Source organism: Solenopsis invicta, chromosome 10 (assembly GCF_016802725.1).
Source record: "Solenopsis invicta isolate M01_SB chromosome 10, UNIL_Sinv_3.0, whole genome shotgun sequence".
Taxonomy (NCBI): Eukaryota; Metazoa; Arthropoda; class Insecta; order Hymenoptera; family Formicidae; genus Solenopsis; species Solenopsis invicta.
Genome location: NC_052673.1, coordinates 5,420,638 through 5,448,068, shown reverse-complemented (window position 1 = coordinate 5,448,068; position 27,431 = coordinate 5,420,638). Strand labels below are relative to the sequence as shown.

At 32.6% G+C, this 27,431-nt stretch overlaps 5 protein-coding genes across 10 annotated transcripts in view; 4 read left to right on the top strand and 1 right to left on the bottom strand.

The window, feature by feature from the left end:
- Positions 1–2,304: 2,304 nt before the first annotated feature.
- On the bottom strand, positions 2,305–6,692 carry LOC113004807. Of its 6 annotated transcripts, none has more exons than XR_005575690.1 (9): positions 6,543–6,692; positions 5,174–5,400; positions 4,799–5,070; positions 4,505–4,651; positions 4,197–4,343; positions 3,885–4,085; positions 2,771–2,930; positions 2,587–2,686; positions 2,412–2,505 (listed from the first exon to the last, which is right to left on the bottom strand). XR_005575690.1 is itself a non-coding variant. In XM_039454315.1 (8 exons), exons 5-8 carry the CDS (start codon positions 3,981–3,983, stop codon positions 2,412–2,414), a joined length of 453 nt encoding a protein of 150 aa, XP_039310249.1. In that variant the 5' UTR covers positions 3,984–4,085; positions 4,197–4,343; positions 4,505–4,651; positions 4,799–5,070; positions 6,543–6,688; the 3' UTR covers positions 2,305–2,411. The 6 variants fall into 6 exon arrangements, 1 of the variants encoding a protein (XP_039310249.1); XR_005575692.1 differs by having other exon boundaries at positions 2,786–2,930; positions 5,198–5,400; XR_005575691.1 differs by having other exon boundaries at positions 3,885–4,004; positions 5,198–5,400.
- Positions 6,693–6,829: 137 nt separating this feature from the next.
- LOC105205076 lies at positions 6,830–15,258 on the top strand. The gene is made up of 3 exons (XM_039454314.1): positions 6,830–7,015; positions 7,276–7,719; positions 8,120–15,258. The coding sequence occupies exon 3, from the start codon at positions 12,810–12,812 to the stop codon at positions 15,225–15,227; it is 2,418 nt and encodes an 805-aa protein (XP_039310248.1). The 5' UTR covers positions 6,830–7,015; positions 7,276–7,719; positions 8,120–12,809; the 3' UTR covers positions 15,228–15,258.
- Positions 10,647–11,402, top strand: LOC105206695. Its single transcript, XM_011176175.1, has one exon. The coding sequence runs from the start codon at positions 10,647–10,649 to the stop codon at positions 11,400–11,402; it is 756 nt and encodes a 251-aa protein (XP_011174477.1).
- LOC120358760 lies at positions 11,961–12,590 on the top strand. Its single transcript, XM_039454014.1, has one exon. It carries the CDS (start codon positions 11,961–11,963, stop codon positions 12,588–12,590), a length of 630 nt encoding a protein of 209 aa, XP_039309948.1.
- Positions 15,259–17,701: 2,443 nt separating the features above from the next.
- Positions 17,702–27,431, top strand: part of LOC105195850 (ATP synthase subunit b, mitochondrial) — a 99,721-nt gene continuing 89,991 nt past the window's right edge. Inside the window, exons 1-2 of the mRNA XM_026140667.2 lie at positions 17,702–17,883; positions 19,496–19,654. Of these exons, the coding sequence (XP_025996452.1) occupies positions 17,856–17,883; positions 19,496–19,654 (187 nt within the window). The 5' untranslated portion in view covers positions 17,702–17,855. The remainder of the gene's footprint in view (positions 17,884–19,495; positions 19,655–27,431) is intronic.

Here is a 27,431-nt window from a genome sequence, read left to right as displayed (position 1 = left end):
GACTTTGTACATTAATGAAAATTGTGATTTCAAATTTTTTAAACTTGGATTAGAAGAAATTTGGGAAGTTATAAGAATGAGCTTATGTGTATGGCTAAATTGTTATATTTCATGTTTATAACAACAGTGTTTATTGCAACAGTGATTTGTGTTAAAGATAATAAATTTCAAGTATTTTTACATTTTTATATATTTTTTTTTAACAACTTCTACATTTTAAGTACGTGTGACTACATATGATTGTTCGTATTTAAATTGCGCGGATATATTTGGACCCAAATTTCATTGGCGCATCACATTGAGCCACGCCTCTTACCGCGCATTGAGCCGCCGACGATGAGCGTTGTTTCACCTTGTTTTTTACATCATGGATATTATATAATGCCTGTGATCTTTGACTATATAAATATGGACTGCTAGTACCCCTCCACTTTCTTATGTTTTCGTGTAAGAAAGATCTGCAACGCTTTCATCTCCTAAGTGGCAGAAATGTGAAACAAAAAAGCGAGACAGCAATAGTAGAAAATCAGAAAAGAAAGAGACGGAATACAATATATCGCTTTGAATTTATACGTTTACTCCAAAATGCGCGATTATATTTCTGTAAAATAAGAATTAATTTTACTAAATTAAAAGAAAATAAATATAAAATATACACATTTTATTATTAAAGATATATTTAAAAAAATTATATAATTAATATATATATATATAAAATAATAAAATATATAAAGCAAAAAATAGAAAGTAATTAAAAATAAAAACAAATAAGTGATGTCATATAAATAAAAGAAAGCCTCATTAGAAAACCGTCATTTTCGGGTAATAAAGTGTACAGTATAAATTATTGCCCGCTGAAAATAACAGTTTTAATTAAATTACGTTTCATGAAGTCTTTGCGTTCATTCAACGTAATTATTTTACCTTCATAAGCTAATTTAACGTTCAAATAATACGTAATAATTAATTTTATTATTACGTATTTGTGATTCTCTAATATTTCTAGATCTTTAATATGTGTGTCAAAGTTAATAATGTATCTAATCTTAGATTTCTTAATGTTTCTTGAATCATTGTAGGAATTATATTTCTCATTTTTAATTTATTTTTTAATTTAAAAAAATTAAAAAGTTTAGGTTACAATGCAATTAACTAATAACTTACCCAAAATATGGTACAGGAATGTGTTTCTCCTTTACACTTTTATATTTGATTGATTTACAACCATTTATAAAACAATATACTACTATTGTATTATATCACTCAATCGCACAAATGTTTATTACTGTCGCGTATAAAAGCCACACACCACACCATATGTTATTTTATACTGGAAATCGTCGCTTAGGAGATGATGGCGCTGTAGATGTTGTTTACAGCCTAAAAGAGCCAACTAGCAGTCCATATTTAAATAGTCAAAGGAAAAATCCGTTTGTTTTATGTTCCTGAACTCCCTGAATTAGTGTGCACTTAAAATGAAATAGATATATATTTGAAAGTTAGTGAAAGCAAGAAGGAACGTTCCAGTGTAGTCTAGTGCAGGAATAGAAAAAAAGCCTAATGAAAAAATAAAAAGTGAAAAGTGAAACGTGAAAAGTTCCACGTAAAATTACATGATTGACCCTGTTCCGTCGAAAAATATAGCGTGCTCCTTCGTCAAACGAGCGCGACGGATCGAGACTCGATCGGCCGTCGTAAACCAATCGCGACGCGACGTCAAAAAAGGAGACGATTGGCCCACGCAAGAATCACGGATCCGCATATATAGCAGTCGAAAGGCGCCGCGATATCAGATCGTTCCTTGCGTTCACGAGTGCATATACGAATTATCTGCAAATCAGTACTGATTTGAGAGCCGAGTCTCCAGCGCATCCGTTAGCAATACAGAAGCCGAGTCTTCATTTAGAAAACGTTACGAACAGAAGAGATCGAGTTCTCTCTGCATTTTGTACGAGTCTTCATCATCAATAAATTTCTACGAACGAGTTAGTTCCCACATAGCACGTAATATTGCAATGATATCACAGCAATATCACTTTTTCATTGCAATATTACAAATGAAATATTGCAGAAATATCACGAAATATTACTGTGATATCACAGTAATATCAAAATGTCCGCGAAAACGCATCACAGTAATATTATTGTGATATTTCCCAGTAATATTACTGTGATATTACACAATATTTCTGTGATGTTTAAATGATATTTATATAATATTACAAGGAATTAAATAAATAAATTATTTTAATGATTTTTATCATTTTTATTATTATTATTTTAAAAATTGTTACATGTAATATTGATATTGAAAAAAATAACGCATTAATATAATATCAGATATAAAAAAAAATAACGCATTCATATAATATTTAATATAAAAAGAAATAACATTGATATAATTTTTTCTCTTAACTTTCAGTTTCATTCCCCGAAAGGACGAGTATGTCGGTGTCTTCTTTCTGCGATGTTTTATTTTTCACTGCTAAATTTTGTTTCTTCATGCTAAAAGTTTTTTTGTATATATTATCTGTACAAGAGTTATTTAATTACTGTAAGTGATAGACACTTTTAAACTATGCTTACTTTTCTCGAGCCTGACGAGTAGGTGCATTGGCAAGCCAAATTCCAATTTTTTTTATTATATAGTCCTCTTTTACATCAAATTTATGATGATAAATAGCATCTGAAATATTAAATTTCAATTATTTTCCATTATCTTTGATTAGAATAATGTAATATATTAATTTACTAATTTAATACAATTTACCCAAAATGCATTTACATAAAACTAAATCAGAAAATGCTTTCTTTTTTTTCTTTCCAAAATAGCTATAGCTACACGCTAAAGAATTAGTAAAAATTAGACTCATTATTTTGTTCACAATTTCGTCAACATTTTTTCCTCCTCGATAGTATAATTTAGTTACCTTTAATTAAAAACAAAATGATGTTATATTTATAACAAGCAATACATGTATATTTATGATAGAACAGTGAGGCACTATTATTGTCAGTATATTCAGTAAGCATAAATAGAAGTAAAATATACTAATCAATGACATTCATATTTTAAAAGGATTACTAGTTTGCATAAAATATAAAAAATTTAACACATATGCACAAGCATTATGAACAAGTCAATTGTAGTCCCTGTAAAACATTTTTCATATATAATTATATATATTTTAATATATATGGATATTTGATATGTAATTATATATGAAAAATTTTTTACCGGAGTATGTTTATCATTATAGAATACATTGTTTATCTATAATAAGGTAAGAGTACCCTATAACCTAGTACTCAATTACATTATATTTCTTTTTTTCACAAGAAGTGTTGGAAAAATAGATAATAAAATGATCTAATGTTACATTTACAAGTTTATAAGTTGATTAACATATTGATAAATTTATTGGCATATTAACATATAAGAGTAAACAAAGAATTATTTTTGTCAACAATCCATTAAGTGAATAATTGACTTATTTTAACATATGTACCCCGATTTAAATAACTTTTTTTTTTAATTTTTACTGCACCCATGTAAAGATTTGAAATTGCCCCATATTTTAAATTAATGTTTCCTACTTTGAATTTAACCATCAGTTTTTAATTTAGAACTCAGCAAAAAATTAAAAAAAATCGCAAAGCTTAGATAGGCTATAGAGTACAAATACCTTATATAGAAAAGGTAAAATATATATATATATATATATATATATATATATATATATATATATATAATATATTCTTTTTAATAATGTATTTTAAAAAAACATTTTCTATTTTTTAATTAATATTATTTAAAAAGTTGCATTCCTTTAAGTAGCCAAATAATTGATTATTAAGTTGTAAAATTATAAAAATGTACATACCATTTGATTATAAATTTCCTTATTTTGTAATTCTTTTTCAAAGTTTTCCAGTTGTTCCAAGTCTTTAATTGGAAGCAATATTATCTTCATTTTTGTCATTAACTTTGATTTCTACAGGTCCTGATTTATCCAGACAATTTAGCAGATTATTAATTTTTGTTATTATAATATTTTCCTTTATAATAGATAATTTTTGTAATTCTACAAATATTTAAATATAATTAAAAATTGCTATGATCGTCTGAGCTTATCTTATTGAATTTGTCGTTAAAAAATTGTTTAGATCAAGTTCCACTTTTATGTATGACTCACCAATTAAGTAATTCATTTTTTCATCAGTTGTAAAAAATGTGTGATTTGTGTCTATAGAAGTATCTGTAATGTTGGATGTTTTCACGGAAGTATTTGCCTCTTGTACAACTGATGTGTTACTATCATGTTTTTTTAACACTGGGTTATCTATAATAAAAATAAAAAAGATTAATTAATTACATCAGTTTTAATACCTTATTTACTTTCGTAAGAAGATTTTTCTACTTTGCACTTAGTATTTGTAGTTACAGAAGAAATATTTTTAAACTATATATTTTTTTATACTCTTATTTTTATGTATGACTTACCAATTAAGAAATCATTTTTTCTACTACTCGTTAAAAATGTGTGATTTGTGTCTATAGAAGTATCTGTAATATTGGATGTTTTCACGGAAGTATTTGCCTCTTGTACAACTGATATGTTTCTATCATATTTTCTCAACACTGGGTTATCTATAATAAAAGTTAAGAAAATAAATTAATTATATTTAAATAAAAAAACATGTAAATAACAAATTAATAAAATATTTAATAAGTGATTAATGATGCACTGATTACAATACATCACTTGTATATAATTAATTGTAAATATACAATTACCATTTTCAATGTTAGTAAGTGGTGATCTGATGATGCTAGAGGCTGAAGGAAACTTTGGATATTGAATGTTGAGTTCAATTTTTTTTTTGCGGCACTTCTAATATTTTTAAACCTTTTTTTTTGGAGGATGTTTTTCATTCTCAGATTCCTCACTTGATGATGGAATACGACGTGCACGAGATTTTCTAGTTTTTTTTTGCATTTTCTGCAATCACTAATATCAGTTATCTGTTCTGCTAAAGAAACTTTTTTCATAGCATTGTCATAATCGGCTGGAATAAAAGTATTTTTATCACTCGTATATTATAATGTATATATTATTTTATTATTTGATATTATTAATTATATTTTATTATATTATTATATTAATTGTACATAAAAACTTCATTATTATTTTACATGCAGTTCCAAAAATTTTTATAACACTTAAACATTCCCAATTTTCATTAGGTTCTTCTCTTTTCGAGACAGCTTTAAAAATTTTCCTGTCATCATATGGAGGCCATTTAGCTCTTTTTTTGTCTGCGCTTAACCAAATAGTTGGAATAGCAATTATTCCATCATTAAATTCAACAATTGAATACATGTTAATTTTGAACTATCTGTAATAAAAGGAAGATTTGAAAATGAGATTTACAGAAACAAAGAATTCATCAAGAAAATTATTTATAATTTTTATAAACATTCTTGTACAATATAAAGTTACTTAATTCTAATAAAAATTTAAATTGTATCTTAAGATACAAATAGTGACAATTAATAGTGACAATACAAATAGTGACAATTGTCACTATTTGTATTAAAAACCTTAACAGCATATGATGTCGCATGAATATTTATACAATATCATATATGATGCTGTGAGGGAATGAATGACATACTTAACATGTCATTAATTCTTAATACAAATTAATTTGTCATACATGTACATGTTGATTTGTATTAAGAATTAATTGCATCTCTCTCTCTCTCTCTCTCTCTCTCTTTCTATTGCGATAATTGCAACACTAATATGTACATCTAATAAATAAGTTTCAAAAAAATTGGTAAGAAAAATGTTGCACTTTTATAATACCACAATTTTTATATATTTCTTATCCTCATTGAGAAACCTATATATGTGTATGTATGTGTATATTATTATGGATATATATTGTCAAGTGGGAAACAAATATGCTAGTCGAACAATAATGTCAAAACCAGGGCCTACCAAGTCCTGATCAAATTAATGCCAACGAACCAGATTTTACGATAGCAATTAATGTAACGACAATTTGATCATAATTCTTCTCTCTCTCTCTCTCTCTCTCTCTCTCTCTCTGTGTGTGTGTGTGTGTGTGTGTGGTGCGTGCGTGCGTGCGTGCGTGCGTGCGTGCGTGCGTGCGTGCGTGCGTGCGTGCGTGCGTGCGTGCGTGCGTGCGTGCGTGCGTGCGTGCGTGCGTGCGTGCGTGCGTGCGTGCGTGCGTGCGTGCGTGCGTGCGTGCGTGCGTGCGTGCGTGCGTGCGTGCTGCGTGCGTGCGTGCGTGCGTGCGTGCGTGCGTGCGTGCGTGCGTGCGTGCGTGCGTGCGTGCGTGCGTGCGTGCGTGCGTGCGTGCGTGCGTGCGTGTGTGTGTGTGTGTGTGTGTGTATAGATAGATAGAGAGAGAGAGGAAAGAGAGAAATAATAATTACGTGACTATTACCGTGCAATCAAGCGAATCATAAATATGTTAGGTTAGAAATGCAATACCTATACTATACATACCTTTTCCTCACCACTCTCACTTCGATAATACGCAGACTGTGTCAATAATGCCAAGTCAAGTCAGTCGATATTGGTATTCGTTTCTTTGAAAACTGTGTAGACGATACCACAGTCTACTTAAACTACGACCATCCACGACCATCAATCTTTCAAAACCATGCGCTTGCGCGTGTGTGTAAGGCCGGTATATTACACGTGTCGTACGACAAATTTTTTAAGCATGATTGGCTGCAGGATAGAAAAAGTCTAGAGACTCAAAAAATTTTCTATTCTGTAGCCAATCAACACGCTTAAAAAATTTATTGTACAACACATATTTAATAGCACCTAGCGTAACCGAAGTTAGAAATAAGGATGTATAAAATGTACATTGAGACATCGAAGCGTTGGACACTCGTTTGACGCTTGTACGACGCTTTCTATTTTCGCAAGAAGATGCATATGTGCTTCCTAATACGCTAAATTTTAGAAAGGTATAAATATAAATTAATTAATGTATGTACAATTAAACGTGCAGTGATGATATTATACACTCAGAAATGTACATTTCATGATGGTCTCCAGTTTTTTTAAATAATCAATTCATTTTTATTATAGATTGTTTTATGGAAAAGTAAGCGTAAAAATAAAATAAATAATAAGCAACATTTTAAACAATATGTTAGTAAAGTTGTCTAATTTTTTTAACAGCTGAGAAAATAATTATAATAATTTTTTTACATTTTTATTTCAGAGAAAAGTACATATTAGAAAAGCTAGTATTTCAAAGTAGACATTTTTAAACTATCAAACGAACTTGACTTTCTTATAAGTTATAAATACCATATTATTTTTCAATATGTCATCTAGTGAAGAAACAGACAGTGAAGTTATGCGGAAAAATTACACGGATAGACACAAACGTCGTTTAGCACATAAAAAAAGTACAAATGAATTTAAAAGAATATGTAATAAGATTAAACAAAACAGAACTTGTAATATGTCAGCAAATAATAATGATGACCAAATAGATTTATTATTTTGTAATTCCCGTACTGATATGGAAAATTTACAACATACCGACAACATTTATGTACAAGTGCCCGCAGAAAATTGCGATGAACTAATAAACGAGGAAATTTTTAATAACTACAATACAAGCATTGAAACAGAAATACAATCAGAAAACCAAGAAAATGTAAGTATAAATAACAATACAACATGGAAAAGAGAATGAAAATTTATAAGTCTATCGTACACTATAATAATTGTAGTGTTGTTTTAATTAATTTGTTTATTTAATTTTATTTTATTTAATTCCTCAAAATATTATATAAATATCAAAAAAATATATACTATTACAGTAACACAACTGTGAAATATTACAACAATATTACTGTGGTAATCTCAGTAAAATTTCAGCAATATTTCTACTAGATTTCATGTAATATTGCTGCGATATTGCTGCAATATTACGTGCTATGTAGGAATATATTATATGAACACAAGTTTATTTAAGAAGTTTTATTTATATAATTGCGATTATTTTAAAAAAAGGTTATATTATTATTTTATTTTTAAGTTGATTTCTTCTATAGGATATCGAAAATGCTGAGGATACTGAAAACATCGAAATCAATGAAAGAGATAGTGACGTTGCAAATAATATTCCTGCATATAAACTTGAGGAAAATGATTTTAAGTCTGAAATTAAACAATGGGCTGCAGATCATAAAATATGTTTAAATGCATTGACAAGTTTATTACGAATTTTAAATAAAAGAACCAATACAAAATTTCCTAAAGATGGACGTACGCTTATGTCAACTCCAAGAACATTAATTAATTGTGTTACTTCTATGGATAAAGGCTCTTATTGTCATTTTGGTGTTGAACCAGCTATTTATAAAATGATAGAAGACAGGATAAGTTCAAAAATTGATAACTTAACAATAAATTTAATAGTATCTACAGATGGTGCGCCAATTGCAGCTTCTAATGGAAAAGTAATTTGGCCTATTTTATGTTCTGATGAGCTTTTACTAAAAGTACGAGTCATTGGTATATATTACGGTAAAAACAAACCAGTAGATTCAAATAAATTTTTTGAAGCTTTTGTAAATGAGCTGTTACCGTTAATAAATATTGGATATACATATAATGGAATACGTTATAAAATCAGACTGCATGCTCTAGTATGTGATGCTCCAGCAAAAGCATTTATTTTAAAAGTAAAAAATCATACCGGTTATAATAGTTGTACAAAATGTGTTATTCATGGCGATCGCATTAACGATACCAATTGCTTCCCAATGGAAAATAATGAGTTATTAATATTAAGAGACGACGAAGTATTTCGAAATTTTGGTTATTCTGAAAATTATCAGATAGCCGAAACAATTTTAAGAAATATACCTTACTTTGGTGCAGTGAGTAATGTGGTTCTTGATTATATGCATTTAGTGTGTTTAGGAGTCATAAGAAAACTATTATTTTTATGGATAAGAGGACCATTAAATACACGTTTATCTAGCTCAAGTGTACAACAAATTTCAGAAAAATTACTATGTTTAAAGAAATATACGCCGTCTGACTTTCCTAGGAAAGCAAGATCTCTTGAATTCATTAAATTATGGAAGGCTACAGAATTCAGGCAATTTTTATTATATTCAGGTCCAATAATTTTATAAAATATACTCGATATAAACGTTTATGAGCATTTCTTAACATTACATATTGCGATTCGTATTTTGGCCAGCAATGAATATAGTAAAAATCCTCAATTACTTGATTATGCAGAAAAACTTTTAAAAATTTTTGTTCAATCTTTTGCAACAATTTACGGAGCTAAATATGTTTCTCATAATGTTCACAATTTGCTACATTTAACATCTGATGTAAAAAAGTTTGGTGCTCTAGATGTTTTTAGCGCATTCCAATTTGAAAGTTACATTTATGATTTAAAAAGACTAATTCGAAAAGGGGATAAACCACTTCAACAAATTGCTAAAAGACTTTATGAACTAAATTTTTGTATTAGTCGTTCCGAAGTACGTAATAAAAAATTTCTTGATAAAAATCACAATAATGGTCCATTAGATAATGATCGTGATTATAAAGAACAATATAAAATATTAAATTTAAATTCATTTTATTTAAATTGTGACGATAAAAAAAATAATTGCGTTTTATTGAAAGACAATACCGTCGTTTGCATCCACAATATTGCTAAAAATCAAAATAATAATCTGTACATTATAGGAAGAAAATTGATACCTGATATGAATTTGTTCACTACACCATGCGAATCACAACTTCTTGGAATAGCCGTAGCCAAACAAAATAGACATATAGAATCATGGCTCTGCCAAAGTATATACGCAAAAATTTATAAAATTCCGTACAAAAATAAATTTATTGTTTTGCCAATATTACATACAATCATATCATATCATGATGAATGTGTAGATCATGTGTAAATAATGAATGTATAGAGATGACCATATGTATAGGTTTTAGAAGTCTTAATAATAATGCATTTTTATTGAAGTAATGTTAAACGTATTCCATAACTGTCCTGACCCTATATATATAATTTTGTGATACTTTAACAACTTAACAAACTTGTTTAACAACTCTTAATGACATTGTTAACATCAATAAGACATAATTGAAACGTTGTTTGACATTATCTTATTCTTTTTAGGATAAAATATTGCAACAATATATTGCAATGATATCACTGTAATATTTCAATGTTATTATCAATGTGTAATACATCAGTAATATTTCTGTGATATTTCACAGTAATATGTAATATTACTGTGATATTGCAATATTACTGTGATATCACTGTAATATTACGTGCTATGTGGGTTGTATCCATACGAGTAAACCCTGGTCATCCATACATCTCTACGCAACATTTGGTGCCTCCTGTGAGGTCGTTTGCGACGAGAAACGGACGACACCGGATCGGACAGGATTCGACACATCGGAACACGTGGCAGCCGGTTCGAAGGATCAGCGCACAGCGCGACTGGGACCGAGATTCAGGCGAGTCAATTTCATTTGTTTATTTATCGATTAATCTCTCCTTTCCTTCAATTATCCGATACATACAACATGACCGATCAAATTAAATTTATCCTTCAGAAACGAGCGTCATTAAAATCACAAATTACGGGTCTAACAAACATAATCGAACGCGAACGATATGATAAAACCGCGTTAAAGTTGCGTATGACACGAATCACAGAATTATACCATGCCTACGAAGAATTTAATGACGAGCTCATGCTCTTAGAGTCAAACGACAATCACAACGACAAATTCACAAGCGTACAAGACAGATATTATTTGTTAACCGCCAAGGTTAATGAAATTGTAAAGCCGAACGAGCCGCCGCCCGACGCAATCGCCGGACCCTCGAACGTCGTATTAGCCACCGAAAACGCGGGAAATACTGTGACCACAAAACGAAAAATAAAACTACCGGAAACAGCTTTACCGACCTTTGATGGCCGATATGAAGAGTGGCTAACGTTTAAAAATACTTTCCTCGAAATGATAGACGTACGAACGGATCTCGCCGATACGGAGAAACTGCAATATCTGAAATCCGCATTAAAAGGCGACGCAGCCAATAAGATCAAACTCTTAACCATCGAAGGCGCGAGCTACAGTAAAGCGTGGGAATTGCTGACTCGTGCATACGAAGTAAAACGAATTTTGATTTCGCGACACCTCACGCTGCTCAATAATTTACCCACGTTAGAAAAGGAGACCACGGATGGCCTGACTAGACTTGCCGACGACACGCAGCAACATGTCGCATCATTGAACGCGCTAGGGGTCAATATGTGGCATCTGAGAGTTTAGTGAACCTGTTAGAAAGTAAGTTACCAAAGAACACCGCTGAAAAATGGGAAGAAACGCTTGATCGAGACGAATTTCCGAAAATAGACGACCTATACGAATTCTTATATCGAACCGCAGTCCGTGTTTCTAAACGCACCCGAATAGAGAGCAACAGACGAGAAGATATCGTCAACGGCAGGAAAACGGGCGCGACTAACTAGCAAGGCCTTCGTAGTTAATAAGGTCAATAATTGCACCGCTTGCGGGATTAAACAACATCCGTTATTTAAATGCGACAAGTTCAGACAGCTAGACATTCCTAAACGCATTGAAATAGTAAGAAAGGCCAGACTGTGTTACAATTGCATGCGTTCTCATGTAGGTAAAACATGCAAATACACGAATTGTACTATTTGCCACAAACGACATAATACATTGCTACACCTCGAAAGAAAAACAAACGCGGAAGGTTCCGGCGCGACCGACTCAAAAATGGCAAAAGACGAATGACTATCGGAGAGATCGGAAAGCGATACCACATGTCTGGCGGCCATCTCACCGGCATTTGTTTCACAATTGATGACGACCGCGATGATATTTGTTCAGGATCATAACTTCAGCCGAATAAAATGTCGGGCATTTTTAGACACGTGCGCTACAGCTAATTTTATTTCGGTAAATTTCGCGAAACACTTGAAGCTTCCGGTATCGCCATGCGCAGTGTCGGTCGGTGCGATTAATTCTATGAGTACGGTAACAAAGGGTGTTGTGCGGATAATCATTCAAGCGCGACATGACGAATTCACTAAAGAATTAACGTGTTTAATCGTCCCGACGATCTCGGATTTAGTCCCGTCGGAAGTTTTCTCGCGAAAGGGTGTAAAAATATCAGAAAACATTAATCTAGCCGATCCAGAATTTCATTTACCACGTCCGGTAGATTTATTGATCGGGTCCGGTACAACATTATCATTATTTTCACCCGGTCAGGTCAATTTATCCTCTAGAGACCGCGATCTCTATTTGCAGAATACTCGGCTTGGTTGGGTCGTAGCCGGCGGACTCACGACCGGAAGTAATTATACAATTAGTCATTTATGTACACTAACGGACTTAGAAACACAAATCGCTAGATTTTGGACAGCCGAAGAAATACCAAACGATTCGTCAGATTCAGTCGCGCGACACGATTGTGAAGCACACTTTTGAGAAATGTTACCCGCAACAACGACGGACGATACATAGTGCGACTACCGTTTCGCAATAAGGAAAGACAATTAGGAAATTCACGAAACCCCGCACTTAAACGTTTATATTCACTCGAGCGCAAATTAGATTTGAATCCAGAATTAAAAATAGCGTATACACAAATCATTCAAGAATATTTAAATTTAAAGCAAATGACATTAATTGACGATTCAACTAACGATGGATTTTACATGCCACCATGCAGTGATAAAGGCAGCGAGTAACACCACGCGGGTCCGCGTAGTTTTTGACGCGTCTGCAAAAACAGAGATCGGTACGTCATTAAATGATCAGTTATTAGTCGGACCCACCATACAAGACAACTTGTTCGCACATTTAATTCGATTTCGCGTATATAGATTCATGCTCAGTGCCGATATCGAAAAAATGTATAGACAAATATGGTTACACGAAGATGATCAAAGATATCAACGCGTCCTGTGGCGTCATAATAATGAGATTCGCACTTTCCAACTTAATACACTCACATTCGGAGTCGCATCTTCGCCATATCTCGCCATCCGGACGATTCATAAATTAGCGGATGATGAAGACGAAAAATATCCCGATGCCGCGCGATTACTCAAAACGCATTTATACGTCGATGACCTACTTACAGGCGCGAATACCGTGGACGAAGCGCGTAGATTACGAGATGAAGTAATTGCTCTACTTGTTCGGGGTGGCTTTAATATACGACAATGGGCCTCTAACGACAAACGCATCATTCAAGATCTAAGTCCCGATGCCATAAACTCTAATCTCGACTTTAGTAAGAATAACTCTCTGAAAACGTTGGGAGTAGCGTGGGATGCCCGAAACGACGCGTTACACTATTCGGTTCACAAAATCAATTACGCCGAGAGGATTACAAAACGGATTGTCATCGCGGAGATAGCCAAGATTTTCGACCCATTAGGAATGATAGGACCAATCACGTTGTTCGCCAAAAAAATGATGCAAGACCTATGGAAATCAAAAATAGGATGGGACGAACCCATACCCCCTAATATACAATCAACGTGGACGGAATTTATGTCGCAATTAGAAAGCATTAACGATCTATCTATCGATCGCGCGGCAATTATTCCCAATCATAAAATCATACAAATTCACGGATTTTGCGACGCAAGCAAGGCAGGATATGGTGCATGTTTGTATTTACGTTCCACCGATCAAAACAACAAGATACATTGCCATTTATTATGCGCCAAGAATAGAGTCGCTCCATTAAAAACCGTGACAATACCGCGACTCGAGCTATGCGGAGCGCTTTTACTAGCCAAATTATACGGCGAGGTACGTAAAGCGGTGAAACTTAATCCGAACAAGGTCATATTATGGAGCGATTCAATGATTGTTTTACATTGGATAAGAACTTCGCCTCAACGTTTAAAAACGTACGTTTCCCATCGAGTCGCTCAAATCCAGGAGCTTACGAATCCTCAAATTTGGCGGCATGTCAATTCGAAAAATAATCCTGCCGATGCTCTTTCCCGGGGTCAGTTACTGACCGTTTTCTTGAACAATCAACAATGGTTCTCAGGTCCATCGTGGCTGAAAGGGAATGAAAATAAATGGCCTCAAGGAGTTACAAAATTAATCGAAATACCGGAAATAAAGGGAAGCAAATGTTTAATCACTGACTTTAATGACCATAATATTTTGCAAAGATATTCTTCCTACGCCAAAACGTTACGAATTGTGGCATTATGTCTACGTTTCCGACCAAAAAACATATATCGGGGACAATTATGCTCACAAGAAATAGAAGAAGCCGAAATAAGAGTGATAAAAATCATTCAGGCCTCCCGTTTCTCATCCGAATTGAAAAAACTTACAAATAATCAAGCAATAAATAATAATATCGCATCATTAAATCCGTTTATCGATCAACACGGTCTAATTCGCGTTGGCGGACGTCTCAGAAATTCGAACTTAACCTTTGCACGGAAGCACCCCATTTTGATTCCAAATCATCACTTCTTAACAAATCTCATCATTAAAGAAACACATGAAAAACATTTTCATTCAGGTGTTCAAACGACACTATACATTATCAGACAGAAATTTTGGCTATTGGATGGCAGAAATCAAGTACGCAAAATTATACGTTCATGTGTTCGCTGCTTTCGTTTCGACGCCAATACGATTAAATACAAAATGGGCGATTTACCGAAATCCCGAGTATCCGAGGCTATACCGTTCGCTAATTCGGGGGTCGATTTTTGCGGTCCGTTCTACATCAAAGAAAAAAAATATAGAAATCGAAATCGTATTAAAGTGTACGTTTGCGTGTTCATCTGCATGGCTATCAAAGCAGTACTTTTAGAAGTAGTCAGCGATCTGACTACAGAAGGATTTTTAGCCGCGTTGCGACGATTTATATCTAGGCGAGGTATTCCGACACATATTTTCTCCGATAATGGGACCAACTTCATCGGTGCGAATAATCACCTAAGAGAATTATACGTTCTTTTCAACTCCGATGAACATAAAGATCGAGTCAATCGATTTGCTATTGACCACCGAATTACGTGGCATTTTATTCCTCCTATCGCTCCACATTTCGGTGGCTTATATGGGAATCAACAGTAAGACTGTTTAAACACCATTTTAAACGCGTTGTAGGCGATCTTCTATTTACATTTGAAGAATTAAACACCTTTACGATAGAAATTGAAGGAATTCTAAATTCAAGACCAATCTCCTATCTCTCATCTGATCCAAACGATCCTATAATTCTATCACCCGCACATTGCCTGATCGGTAAACCAATCATTAGCATGCCCGAACCTGATTACTCGTCTGTCCCAGCAGCACGCTTGTCCACTTGGCAGCATCTAACAAAGGTACGTCAGGACTTTTGGACCCGATGGAGCCTAGAATATCTTAATGAACTGCAAATACGACATACATGGACCAAAGATGAAGGGAAGGTCGACGTCGGGACAATCGTCTTTCTCAAGGAAAAAAACATGCCATGCACACAATGGGCCATCGGTAGAATTATAGAAACACATCCTGGCAAAGACGGAGTGGTGCGAACCGCCACCATTAAAACGAACACAGGAACTTTGAAGCGGACAACGAAATGTCTTTGTCCGCTGCCCCTCGATCAATAACGCTCAACTACTAAGCGTAATTAATATATTAAGTGTTAACATATAATTGATCGTTACACTCTCAATGGGGGGAGTATGTTCCGTCGAAAAATATAGCGTGCTCCTTTGTCAAACGAGCGCGACGGATCGAGACTTGATCGGCCGTCGTAAACCAATCGCGACGCGACGTCAAAAAAGGGGACGATTGGCCCACGCAAGGATCACGGATCCGCATATATAGCAATCGAAAGGCGCCGCGATATCAGATCGTTCCTTGCGTTCACGAGTGCATATACGAATTATCTGCGAATCAGTACTGATTTGAGAGCCGAGTCTCCAGCGCATCCGTTAGCAATACAGAAGCCGAGTCTTCATTTAGAAAACGTTACGAACAGAAGAGATCGAGTTCTCTCTGCATTTTGTACGAGTCTTCATCATCAATAAATTTCTACGAACGAGTTAGTTGTATCCATACGAGTAAACCCTGGTCATCCATACGCAACAGACCCCCTGTTTGCGCGATGACAGGGGAGAGTTCCGATAGCGCACATCCCGATAGCCCACCAACCAATCATCTTGACTTATCTAACTCAACCTACGGAAAATCTCTAGGCATCTGTCGATAGGTCTGTTCGAGTTGCTTGAAATCCCCAAAAATTTTTGCACTCGAGATGAGATAAATATATATTCGATCGTAAGAAAGAGAGAGACGACAAAGAAATTAATTCAAAAAGGGAAGCAACACGAACAGGCCTATTGTGAGTGGTTTGTGTACACCCAAAGACTTTGATTCTGTCCATGGGGAAATTTTCCAAACTGAGAAGTCACCACTTTCTACATACTCACAGTTCATGATTACTGAAACAACTAGAGCTTATTGGTTGTTACGTTAATCATGAACTGTAAGTATGTAGAAAGATAGCGACTTTTCAGTTTGAAAAATTTCCCCATGGACAGAATCAAAGTCCTTGAGCTGCGTTCAGATTCTCCACCCGGTGAGTGACTGGGTGACTGGGTAAATGGGCGGAGCTAATGAAAAGCTCCCTAGTGGTTTATGGAATCTGAACGCACTCTCAAACATTGGGTGTGTTTAGCAAATAACGCTGAGAAATAGTAACATAAATATCTCAGATTCAGAATAAATTACATAATAAATTAAGATAAACGATAAAGATAATACATAAATATTTTACTATGAATATTTTTATCAATATAACTAAAGTAGATGAAAATTAAATGTTAGTAGAATAGGACGAATCAATTTGAACAATAAAAATAAATTTTTATTTTAACAAATTAGATGAAGATATATATTGCGCATATCATCTATTATATGTATAGGCTTGTTTTCTATTCCTGCACTAGACTGCACTGGAACGTTCCTTCTTGCTTTCACTAACTTTCAAATGTATATCTATTTCATTTTAAGTGTACACTAATTCAGGGAGTTCAGGAACAGAAAACAAACGGAAGGTTAAAGTGGTGCAATTGTCAGTTGCTATCGCCAAAGTTAAAAGTTGGCCAACTCTCGTTTGACGACCGCGACAGTTCGTTGCCACCGGAAATAACGCTAGTTGCCATTCTTTGCAACTGACGACGGAGCGTTTTCAACTCATTAGGTTTGTTCTAGTTGCTTGAAATCTCCAAAAATTTTTGCACTCGAGATGAGATAAATATAGGCTGCGTTCAGCAGACTCAACAGTTTAGTGAGCGCTTGCTGTTATTGGTATATTCTTCTAAATCTAAAAGTTTGATTGGATGATCTAGAAGAATATCTCAACATGTTGAGTCTGCTGAACGCAGTCATATATTCGATCGTAAGAAAGAGAGAGACGACAAAGAAATTAATTCAAAAAGGGCAGCAACACGAACAGGCCAATTGTAAAACATCCTTAAGTGTGCATTTACTGCAGATAATTGGGCGTTTCCGTTGACACCGTCATCGCACAAACTGAAACGTCCAATTATCAGCGACGAGTGCACACTCGTGCGCACTAGTTTTTCAAGTGAAAAACGTTATAAAAAGAACAAACCTATAATCTGTCAATTCGGCCATTACTATTTATTCGTGCAGTGTTTGCCGTTGCTGTTATTAACGAGTGATAGACTCATTCAATCTAAAATGTTATCGAGGTTTTCTCTTCGCAATGGTAAAGCAATTTCAATGCTCTTTATATTTTTTTTATATATAATGTTGTGCGATAAATACATCCATTGAATAAACTTTGTTAATTACAGTTTGACTTTTCTATTACGTAATAGCATTCGGATACGTTCATAATTTCTTTCAGTTGCCTAATTTACACCGAGCACTTTGCTATGCATGCTAGACAAATGCTAGACAATTTACAGCGTTATACATATGCTAAAAATGCGTACTATTTTAATTCGATACATCTGATATGTATCGTATTAGATTAATATATCATCGTTTACACCATTGAACTGAATTTATTAGGAATATTGTACTTAGTACTTGTATTAAACGACCAATATAAACTAGGTAATATTTTACATATGTATCAAACGACCAGTATAAACTACGCAATATTTTAAAACTCATAAATATTTATTTATTACAAAGTTATGTGGGTAATTATTTAGAACATCTTACCTCACCTTCAATTTTGATGAAATTAGGCTCATTCAATGTGTTTTTGCACGAAATGAAAGAATCGGGCAAAAAAAGCATTACTGTGTCCCGCGAACATAGATATTAATCGTTAAAGTTGATTATACAGATTAGAAAACCTGTCATTTTGATGAAATGCAACAATATGAGTATACCTTATGGTCACATGCTCATGCGATAAGTGCAAAAATTTGAAACGTGTGTGAATAAATATTCTCTATACTAATTCTTTACTTTAAAACATAAATTCTTTGTTTTAAAAGCAAATAATTTTTTTATATAATTTTTGTTTTCTTAAAGTAGAAAATTACTTAGTATGTTTAAAGCAGAGAATTTGTATAATTAGAGCAAACATAGCTAAATACTGAAAATATTAACAACACTTCTACCTATACAAGGTGTTATATATCATGAATCAAATCTTTGCCTTATTAAATAGATGAATCTAGAATATATTAAAAATATAGAAAAGATTAGCAAAACTCCTGCAAGACTATTTAGTGAGGCAATGATTTGATTTATGATATATCACATCTTGCATAGAGGTCTTATTATTCTTTTTGGTATCTATATTTTTAGTATATTGTAGACTTGTCTATTTAGTAAGGCAAAGATTTTATTTATAATATGCCTTACTTTGTCTAAGTAGGGGTTTTGTTAATATTTTTGGTATATATATTTTTTCTAATTACACACAAATTCTCTGCTTTAAGAACACAAAAATTATATAAGAAGATAATTTGTGTTTTCAAAACAGAAAATTTATGTTGTAAAGTAGAAAACTTATGGTTTAAAGCAGAGAATTATATACAATTTATGTTTTGAAGCAGAGACTGTGTAATTAAAGAATATTCAGACATATTTCAAATTTGTGCATTTTTTTGAATGTGCATGTGATCATAGGGCATATTCATGCTGGAATATTTTGTTAAAATGACAAGTTTTTTAACCTGTATAATCGTCAACTTTAACGATTAATATTTTGGTTCACAGAGCACAGTGACACTTTTCTTCTGCCAGATTCTTTTATTTCGTACAAAAACGCATTAAATGAGCCTAATTTTATCAAAATTGGAGGTGAGATTAATTAAACTCTATCTTTTTCATGATAATTGTGTTTTCTGTTGTAGCTCAGTTACTATCTACAACTGTGCGTGGAGTACAAAGTACTTCATCAATGGCAACAGAGCCACCTCGTCCCAAACGTTTAATTGATCCATCTCCAGTTAGACATGGATTTATACCTGAAGAATGGTTTCAAGCTTTCTATCCAAAAACTGGTGCCTCAGGTAATGAAATTTCTAATAAATATATGTAATACAGTTAATGTAATAAATAATAATACAGTAATATAAGTAATACAGCAAAAAATTATTGTAATTGAAAAACTAAGAAATTTTATTGACCTTGATCTTTGACCTTTTTGTAATCAACTGATTTGATTTATATTTTGGTGAATCTAATGTTCTTGGTTATTTATTGGAAAACAGATTAGAGAGATTAAACTATTTTTGAAAAATATTATAGAGATTGATGGAAGAATAGTGTATAGACAATAGTATAAAATTATAAACAGAATGTTGAAATAAATTCATTTCAGTACCTTTGTATCCATTTATAAGAATAAAACATATTTTTATTCTAATTAAGATAAAAAAACAAGTTTTAGTTTTAAAAAATAGATTATGAATGGTATAAATACTGTTCAATTTAAAAGTCTGAATAGAAAATGCAGTTTTTTAATCCAATTTAACCCAAATTTAATTCAATTGAATCCAATTAAATAAAAAAAAAAAAAAACGCGCACGCGTGCGTGCGTGCGTGCGTGCGTGCGTGTGCGTGCGTGTGTGTGAAAATATTATATATACATACTTGTGGATACAAAGATATTGAAATGAATTTATTGGAACATTTACAAATACTTCTAAAAATCTGAATCCATTTTAATCTACTTTTGTTTACCATGGGATCTGATATAGCGAATTTGGTTGGACTGCACCAGTGTGTACTGGTGCACATTAAGGTCAATGTACATGAATGGATGTAAGATGTGTGTTTATTGCCAATATAAATATATAAACAGATTAAATTATGAAATTTTCTTTTTTATGTTATTTGATAAGATACAAGTATTAAAAATTTTGCCAGTCGAGATATTTGCAGTTTATTTTTATACTAGATCAATGTACAACAGTTTTAATATGCACTAGTGCATCTGACCGAATTTGCTATTAGAATCAGGATTGGGAAATAACACATGACTTGTTCATTGTTATCAATTTTTGTTACTTTTTGATAAAAATCATTATTTTGTTCTGTGTGTAAAAATAATGGTAATGCAACATTTTTACATATTTTAATGATATCTATTCTATAGATTACATGCTAATTATGGGATTAGATAGAAATATTCCGGCACAGTACTTTATTCTGATACAATACTGCATTCCGATAGTCACTTCAGTATTAAATGATTTACATGTATAGAGGAAGGAAGTGGTAGAATACCATTTTTTTTAAATAACTCAATAAATATTGACGTGACAATTCTCATCAGCTCCAGTTTGTTAGCCATAGAGTTCTACCAAGGATATAAATAGAAGTTTGAGTATATAGAATAAACATAATTTATAACTTACTGAAAAGGAAAAAAAGAATGTGTTTGTGAGATAGCAGAGGGTTGTGGACTTCTAACTAATGTCGTAAAAAGTACTTTTAATTATAAAAAAGTCACAAAATAACAATGCTTTGTAGATCTTACACACTAATATGTGCCACAAAACAAAGTTTTATGAATATTTTATAAAATATAGTTTACTTAAAAAATTTTTTTTTAATTTCTTTGGTGTAAAACATTAAAAACAATAAATAAAGGTAACGTTAATGAGAGTCAGCGTGGAAGTAGCGGCCTTATCTTTATTTATTGTTTTAAATACCGAGAGTCCTTATTTTCTTTTGTTTTAAATCATTAATTTTTAAAATAATTTCTTTGCTGTGTAAGCATGCAACATCCACTATAAGATTGTAAAGTCGCAAAAGCTATCTTACGCTCATAATGCAAATAGCTTACAACTATTTCACAATTCCTCTCACTACATCATTTAACTCTATGTGCCGATAAAACAAAATATAATTCTAGCTCTATACGTGTATATAGAATGTTAAAATAATAAAAGATCAATCAAGAGCATATAGATGTTAAAAATGAGATATGTAATTGTAGTTTAGTTTTTACATTCAACCATGAATTTTTGTTCAGGCTTATAACGCATGATGTGTGATTAAAATTCGTGAATACGCTATTCAAATTTCATAATTTTAACATTTATTTTATAATACAAAGGTTTGGGGTACAGTCAGCTTGGACATTAAAGCAATGGATAGATACAAATTACAAACTAATAGGAGCGAAATCGAAATTGTATTAATTTTTGTAATTTTAATGACGGAATTTTGACAATTTTTGACAAATAATTTTGACATCGACGGATTAATCGCTGCTTGACATGAAATTTGGAAAAATAACACACCATCAACCGTGAGATGCAAGTCCCTACCATTAACGATATCACACATAATAATTGGATGAATAGTACCAATCAAAAAACCACGGCAAAATAATTTTGTCAACGTAAGCGTTAGATTCCGTATCACTTTTTACTTAAATGTTTTTATAAACTGATTTTTGTCGTTTTGTTAACTATTTACGAATTTTAATCACACATTATGTAACAAACTATTAAGTTCACATGTTGGAAAGGGGCAAGTGAGCGCGAAACGTTTATATGATTGAATGTAATAATTAAACTATAATTGCATATCTTATTTTTAACATCTATATATGAATGTTCTTTATTTACCTTCTATTATTTTAACATTATTTATCTGCTAAATTACGACACACATTAAATTTAATTACATTATTTGAAAGCCACATTTAAGGCTTCCAAACTAGACTAAAGTTGAAAAATGAATACAAAAAAATGGAAGGACTCTCGAAAATAAATAGAATTGAAAGAGGGGCTAATGAGAGTCAAGACGCTGATGTTGGTGCGTATATTTCTGAGTTTATTTAAATTTATTTCTGAAAAATGCTACATATAAAGTGCCAAAACAACAGGCTAAATAGACAAGCAGACACTGAATATACACCATGCCTACACTTGTATCTTCGACAGATTATAACGGTTTGACTTAATATTTGTATATGTATTTTCAATTGTTCGATCTTATCGCCGACACTGCTTACGAACGGAGAGCAGTATCGCCTTGACTGTGATATAGGCGAGATGTATCGTCTTTACGCTGTTACATGATTGTCAATTCACCTTACTTTTAATGTTAATGTTATATTTATTTACGTTCTTGTGCGTTTAATATGCTCCTTGCTTCACATGGTAAGTTTTTGTAAGTTTTATTTAACATCTTAGCTAATTACTCATTGTAGTGTTATATATTATTAGTTGGTCACCCTTTAGAATTTCAATTTTACTCGGATGACCATTCGATTGTGACTCGTTAAGAACTAGGACCATGCCATGTGAAGTGAAGGTTATTTGATTTCGATTTTCTTTGCTGAAGATGACTCGAAACAGAGTTGAAACGCCCTTGAATTCATTTTGAATAAACTCAGAAATATACGCACCAACATCAGCGTCTTGATTCTCATTAGCCTCTCTTTCAATTCGAAAAATGAATATGTAACATTTTGAAATTACGTAGAGAATATACAAATGTAAAAATAGCTGCTACTTGCGAAATTGAAATTCAGCTTTTATAAAAACGCAATAAACACTAATAACCAGCCTTCAATATACTATAACGAAGTAATTTTAACGGTTACTCTTAAAATTCAATGCAAATTATAGAAGATAACATGATATCTCATCATCTCGCATGTATCTCACGATCCCCACCTTTCTTCTGCTATATTGTATGTTACTAGATTTTCAGTACTGGCAATGATTATTGGAGTGCATTCCTAATATTGACATTAATATCTTTAAAAAAATGTTTAAATTCTTGTAAGAATAAGTACTAAAAAAAGAAAAAAAATATTATTAAATAAGTTTAATATAAAGAAAAGCTTTGTTCTATACAGAATATAGAGAAAGTTTCTTAGAGAGTTTTGAATCTGCTTAATATTTATTATTACATTTAACATTGATTATCAAACAATGTAATTATAGATTCTGACTTATTTCAAAGCATTTCAAAGGTAACGAAAATGTCAAAAAGTAATAAACCATTATTTTTCAAATAATAACAATAAAGCGTTAACTAATGAAGGTAACGTTTTAAATCCTGTTTAGAATTATTAGATATACAATGTAATTCTCTGCTTTTTTAAAGAAAATGTATTATTTATTTACAAAGAAAGAATATTCTTTTAATCTTCGAGATAGTCAACATTAGTTTTTATATACTTCTCCTATCTTTGGGATAATTGACGAAATCCATTTTGGAAGAAGGATAGTGGTTTTGAGTTGATAAATTTATTGATGTGTGTGCTTTTATCGACTTTCTTAGGAGACTTGAAGTGAGAATCAATTAGGTGATGTAGAGATTGAAAAAATGGTAATCCGAAATCTAGAGAATACGTTGTATAAGGGAGAATTTTCCAGGCCAAGTCGGAGTTGATTTTTAAGGTTTTTGCTGTGTGCGGCCGCGTATTATCATGTAAACGATCCGCCTTTTGAATCCTACCGAACTTATGTACATTCCAAAATCACTTGTTGGCTTACTGAAAATGTATTTGCAAGCTTTAAATTAATTTGACAACGATTTCCTTTTAAAAGTTGTTCCAATTTTTTATTTTAAACTTTTTTTAGTTGGCCAGGGCGATTTTTATTCTAGAAATTGAAATTATCATCCCGAAATTTTTGAAACCACTTTTTACGTATATGTGGTACTACTACTATAACATACATTACAGAATTTGGGTATTCTTCCGTATGCATCACCTATCCAAATGATCTGAAATTTTACATATAAATTGTATTCAATGTGAGTAGTAAAATGTATGTGGTTCCAATTTTAAAAATGAAAAACAGATTTATAAAATATAAAAAGTTTTATAAAATATTATGTTATTATAACATCACATTCTCATCGACTTATTAGAGAATTAGGTAATTGTGCACTATAGGAGCCCAGTTTCGACCTTGACATATGTCAAGGTTATCACCCGAAGTGACCTTCAGAAAGTTTTAGCTGGTGCTCGTTGTTTGTTAAAAAGTTATTAACAAGTAAAATTGACAAATCAAATGTATTTTATATTTTTGCTTTTCGTAGAAGGTCGCAAACTCATGTAGAACAGTACAATCATGGACCACGTTTTCTCCTTAAGTAGGGGGAGGTGAGGTAGACCTTGTTTTATGTGGAAAGTCGCAAAGCCATGTGGAACAAAACATGAACTTATTTTGTCCCTAAGCAGGGAGGAGTGGAGGGGAGGCTCACTTTGCATGGAAAATCACAAACTCATGTGGGACAGTACAATCATCCCAGCAAACATAGTTACATAACAGCAACGTTGACATAATAAACTAGAAGGTAACACGCAATATAACGTGTTTGTTACATATAACGTCCATGTTAGTTGTAATTTGCCACTCAAAAAATATTACAGTTGCATTGTATCTACATAACATGTAACTGAGAGAAAACGTTGCTGTTATATACAGATTATTGTTGTTATATTGTTGTAATGATAATGTTATGTTTACCTATTAACCTAATTTGCTTCTTGCACATTTTAATCCCAGAAAAATTTTTGAATTAATTCTAAGCAAAAGCAAACCAAACAATTCGTTTGTTTTTACAGAGAATTGATCCAAAGATGTTTTCTGCGATAAATATATGCAAGACATATTTCTAGGAAATTTATATTTTAACAAGGAAAAAAAATATAATTATAAATTTTTTATAATTTATTGCTTCTTGCATTACTTTTCCATGGAAGTAAATGATAATAAATATAACTGCAAAAATGAATTTTGTTTCTAGAAGATCGAAAGATTTGTTTTATGTTAGTTTTCATTAAGATTTTATAACGAAATCAAGCCACAAAGATTATAGTATTTTCACAAGTATAAAGGTGATTCAAAATAACCTATTGGTCCCGAAGCTGGCATATTCGTAATTGAATTCTGAGACGATTTTTCCTTTTGCAAAAATTTGTCTGGAGCTTAGTTTTCAAGTTACAAGAAGAATTAGCGTATGACGGGTCGGATACAAGTGGTAGACAGGGGCGACGCGACTCACTGTTACACGTGGGTGTTTCCGTAGGGCACTTCCTGCGCTCAAATGACTGACAAAAGTACATGGACAGCACATTCTTATTTAAACTTTCTTTCTCTCTGTCACTTTAATTATACTACATTTAACTTGTCAAATTTTGATCTATCGTCCGGCTGTCAAATATTGGGATGACCGTGAAATCTTGAAGCAGGTTTACATTATTACAATGAATGTACGCCCGTGAATAATAAAATTTAATGCAAATAAAATTACTTTAATATTATTTGCAAGTTAAAAATAGAACTTTTAAAACGCACAAGAAGGAAAGGAAGAAGATAGAGAGAGAAAGAGAGACAGGGTGGGGCCTTCGAACAAGTTTAACCTTTAAACACGTATGTGGGTCTAAGAGACCCCATATGAAGTTTTGAACGCTTCCTGTGTGAAGACGGAATAAGATAGGAGGTTCGGACCAAGACATAAAAAAAGTTTGAAATCTCTTTTGATTCATATGGTTGATCAACTTTTTGGTCAACTAGAATTTGAACGGTACGGCAGCAAAGTTTTGTTAGGGTCAATGCGACCCATATAGTGTGTAAGTGAAACTTTTTTTGTGAGTATTTAACATAAAAAAGCTGGACAAAATACGTTTGAACAGGTCGGTTTGCGGATGTTACTCGCATATACTCTGTCTAAAGTTGAAATACTATAAAATGCTGTAGAAAAAAGAGTTTGTCTCGAATGTATCATAAAACATCAATTTTCAATTTTAGACACGATTTAATTAAAAATACTCATATTTGCCTTGTTACATAAATACATTTTTTAATAGAAATGACAATGATATAATTTTTTTTGAGTATGAATCTTTAGCTTTAAAACGCCGTATTGTAAAGTCTTTAAAAGTTTTTTGTTGCAAAGATATGACTTTTTGAAGGAAATGTGGATTTTTGATCAATTTTTTATTTTTGCTTAATGATTTTTTCTTTATAACTTCACAATAAATTATTTTTTGGCAATGCCGATTGTGCAGTCATTCCTGAGATTCTAAACTTCATTTAAAAAAAAATTATAGAAAAATATTTATTGTAATCAAAGTTATAGCTTCTCAAAGTTGAAAAAGTCTTCCAGACCCGAAAATGTGTTTCCGTATTTTACAGAATTGGTGTGTTTAAAGATTAAGCACGTTTACCCACGTACATGGCGATCAGCTTATTGTTTCCACGATGCAACAGTGTTATAGCTTAGCAATAACGTAAGGCATGGCAATCGAATGAGGTTAACATTCCACATAAATGTTATAATTAGGAAATACGCGAGGCATGACAACCAAATGAGGTTATCGTCCCACGAATGTAAAGCATTTTTGCAACACGGAGCCCAAAATCCCGAAAACCCGTGGTTTACTTGGACTAAGCGTGTCACGAAAATGCTGATGAACAATTGCGCCAAGCAACGGTTTATTGCAATTACCCTTGTACAAAAGGAGCGCCCAAACGACCAAACGACGGAGAATAATCAGTGAAGTCGTGTGAATAACCGTGTGTCGCGTCATACCCGTAGCTACATTAGGTGTAACTACGTTGTAATCGACTGTGTGTGCAATTATATTCATTATCTGAAGCCAAGTGGACTCCTTCATACTAAACCTTCTCCGCCAGACCTCGGAATTTCTGGTGTCCGCGAACTCATGCTTGCCTCGTGCGTTAGTCGCACAACAAAACTGGTGTCAGAGGTGGGATCTATATCCCGACATCACGGAAAAGAGGGAACTCTGAGAGACAAGAAAGATAAAGGGCAAGCCAGCAGGGCGAGATATCCCTGCTAGAG